The 3606-nt window shown below is 36.2% G+C and overlaps 1 protein-coding gene across 1 annotated transcript; it reads left to right on the plus strand.

The window, feature by feature from the left end:
• Positions 1 to 484: 484 nt before the first annotated feature.
• LOC127559471 (zinc finger protein 260-like) lies at positions 485 to 2869 on the plus strand. The gene has a single exon (XM_051993278.1). The coding sequence runs from the start codon at positions 575 to 577 to the stop codon at positions 2561 to 2563; it is 1989 nt and encodes a 662-aa protein (XP_051849238.1). The 5' UTR covers positions 485 to 574; the 3' UTR covers positions 2564 to 2869.
• Positions 2870 to 3606: the final 737 nt, after the last annotated feature.

Genomic DNA, 3606 nt, shown 5'->3' on the forward strand with positions numbered 1-3606 from the left:
AAGTTATCAGGTAACTTTTCCCCCTTCTTTCTTCTTCCCCTTCCCACTCTAGAGATGTCTTCTGTTAAACATAAATATATGTGTATTTGTGGGTATTTATAAATGTGTGTATGCTTGTATATGCATGTGTAAAATTATTCTATACATACTTCTATTTACAATTCTTTCTCTTTCTTCATATGTCCTTTGTAATTAATTTGGATATTGACCTAGTCATTCAGTGTTGCTTTTTTATAGACTTTTCATTTTTTTTGCACTTAATCTATTTTTCCTATTACATTAAATATAGTTTTCAATATTCATTTTTGCAAGATTTTTGGTCCCAATTTTTTCTCCCTACAATACTTTCCTTCTCCTTCCCTAAGATAACAAGCAATCTGATATAGGTTATACTTGTACAATCGTGTTAAAAACATATTTCCGCTTTTTTGCAATAGCGGGAAGGACTTAGGAAAGAGGATCGGGGAGTCCTGAAGTCCAGGAGGTTGTGACATTCAAGGATGTGGCTGTGGACTTCACCCAAGAGGAGTGGGGGCTCTTGGACCCCTCTCAGAAGGAGCTGTACAAGGAGGTCATGGTGGAGAATGCCCGGAACCTGCTCTCCCTAGGGCTTCCAGTTCCCAAAGAAGAGGTGATCTCTTATTTTGGGCAAAAGGAAGCACTCCAGATGCTGGACCAAGAAGGCCTGAGGAGATGCTCTCCAGGAAAAGAAGAGATCAGACTTGAAATAAAGGAAACTTCTGCAAAGCTAAGCACTTCTGTAGTACGAATTCACAAGCAAAGATTCACGAGTGATAGTCCCTATGACTTTACTTGGAGAGAAATCTGTGCAACACATGAGAGAATCCAACTTCGAGAGAGACATTATGAATGTAATCAATGTGGAAAAAGTTTTATAAAAAAAGAAAATCTTATTGTACATCAGAGAATCCACACTGGAGAGAAGCTTTATGAATGTCACCAATGTGGCAAGGATTTTAGTCAAAGAAAAGATTTTACTAGACATCAGAAAATTCACACCGGAGAGAAACCTTATGAACGTAACCGTTGCAAAAAGGTATTTAGTCAAAGGAAAGCTCTTACTAAACATCAGAAATTCCACATTGGAGAGAAATCTTATGAATGTAGTCAGTGTGAGAAGGGTTTTATATATAAGGGAGTTTTTATCTTACATCAGAAAATCCATACTGGAGAGAAACCTTATGAATGTAAACAATGTGGAAAGGCTTTTAGAAAAAAGGAACGACTTACATATCATCAGAGAATCCACACGGGAGAGAAACCTTATGAATGTAAACAATGTGGAAAAGCTTTCAGGGAAAAGGGAACTCTTAGTACACATCAGAGAATCCACACTGGAGAGAAACCTTATAAATGTAACCAGTGTGGATTGACTTTTAGACATAAGCAAAGTCTTACTACACATCAGAGAATCCACACTGGAGAGAAGCCTTATGAATGTAACCAGTGTGGAAAGGCTTTTAAAAATAGAGAAACTTTTAGTACACATCAGAGAATCCACACTGGAGAGAAGCCTTATGAATGTAACCAGTGTGGAAAGGCTTTTAAAAATAGAGGAACTCTTAGTACACATCAGAAAATCCACACAGAAGAGAAACCTTATGAATGTAACCAGTGTGGAAAAACTTTAAGGTATAAAAAGTCTCTTATTGAGCATCAAAGAATTCACACTGGAGAGAAACCTTATGAATGTAAGAGATGTGGAAAGGAATTTAGTCAAAGGAAAGCTCTCACTAGACATCAGAGAATCCACACTGGAGAGAAACCTTATGAATGTAAACAATGTGGAAAGACTTTTAGACATAAGGAACGTCTTACTACACATCAGAGAATCCACACTGGAGAAAAGCCTTATGAATGTAACCAATGTGGAAAGGCTTTTACACAAAGGGGTGGTCTTACTGTACATCAAAGAACCCACACTGGAGAGAAACCTTATGAATGTAACCAATGTGGGAAGACTTTTAGATATAAGAAAACTCTTATTGAGCATCAGAGAATTCACACAGGAGAGAAACCTTATGAATGTAATCAATGTGGGAAGGCTTATACAAATAAAAGAATTCTTACTAGACACCAGAGAATCCACAATGGAGAGAAACCTTATGAATGTAACCAATGTGGAAAGGGTTTTAGAGAAAAAGGATCTCTTGTTATGCATCAGAGAATCCACACTGGAGTGAAACCTTATGAATGTAACCAATGTGGAAAGGCTTTTAGACAAAAGGGAGCTCTTGTTGGACATCAGAGAATCCATACTGGAGAGAAACCTTATGACTGTAACCAATGTGGAAAGGCTTTTAGAGAAAAGGGAGATCTTATTGTACATCAGAGAATCCACACTGGAGAGAAACCTTATGAATGTAACCAGTGTGGAAAGGCTTTTAGAGAAAAGGGAACCCTTATTGGACATCAGAGAATCCACACTGGAGAGAAACCTTATGAATGTAACCAGTGTGGAAAGGCTTTTAGAGAAAAGGGAACCCTTATTGGACATCAGAGAATCCACACTAGAGGGAAACCTTATGAATGTAACCAATGAGGAAAGACTTTTACAAAAAGGAATGTTCTTACTCCACATCGGAAAATCTTTACTGGAAAGAAACTTTTTGAATGTAACCAGTGTGGAAAGACTTGTAGATAGAAAGGAACTCATTGGACATCCGAGAATTCACTAAGCAATGTGGAAAGTGTTTTTAAAAAGGAAGTTTTTGAGAGGATGCCCATCAATTGAAGAATGGTTGAATAAGTTGTGGTATATGAACATTATGGAATATTATTGTTCTATAAAGAATGATCAGGATCATTTCATAGAGACTTGGAGAAACTTATATGAACTGACACTAAGTGAAATGTGATCATTTACCATCTAGGGGATTGGGTGGAGGGAAGGGAGGGGAAAAATTTGGGGTTTCACAAGGATGACTATTGAAAATTATCCATGTATACATTTTGAAAATAAAAAGCTTTAATTAAATAAAAAAAAAACATATTTCCACATTAGTCATATTATGAAAGAAGAATCAGAACAAAAGGGGAAAAGATGAGAAAGAAAAAAAGACAAAAAAGCAAAGTAAAAATCATATCTTTGGTCTGAATTCAGATTCCTTTCTCTGGATGTGAGTAGCATTTTCCCTCATGGGTCTTTTGGAATTGTCTTGGATCATTGCATTACTGAGAAGAGTTAGGTTTATTGAGTTAATTTGGAACAAGTTTAAGAGATTGCAAATCATCCCCTGATTGATGAATGGTCAAGGGCATGAACAGACATTTGCAGGTCAAGAAATTAAAGTTATCTGTAGTCATGTGAAAAAAATTCAAATTACTATTGATTAGAGAAATGAAAATTAAAACAACTCTGAAGTACCACCTCACACACATATCAAATTGGCTAATGTGACAGAAAAAGAAAATGATAAATGTTGGAGGGGGTGTGAGAAAACTGAGACACTAATTCACTGTTGGTAGAATAGTAAACTGATACAATCATTCTGGAGAGCTCTTTATATCCCCAAATAGCTATAAGACTATGTATACTAGGTTTGTATATCAAAAATATCATAAAAAAGGGAAAATGACCCACAT

Source organism: Antechinus flavipes, chromosome 4, assembly GCF_016432865.1.
Source record: "Antechinus flavipes isolate AdamAnt ecotype Samford, QLD, Australia chromosome 4, AdamAnt_v2, whole genome shotgun sequence".
Taxonomy (NCBI): Eukaryota; Metazoa; Chordata; class Mammalia; order Dasyuromorphia; family Dasyuridae; genus Antechinus; species Antechinus flavipes.

Excerpts from the sequence above, each read along its gene's own strand:
- LOC127559471 (XM_051993278.1), top strand. The coding sequence starts at position 575 with ATGGTGGAGAATGCCCGGAACCTGCTCTCCCTAGGGCTTCCAGTTCCC.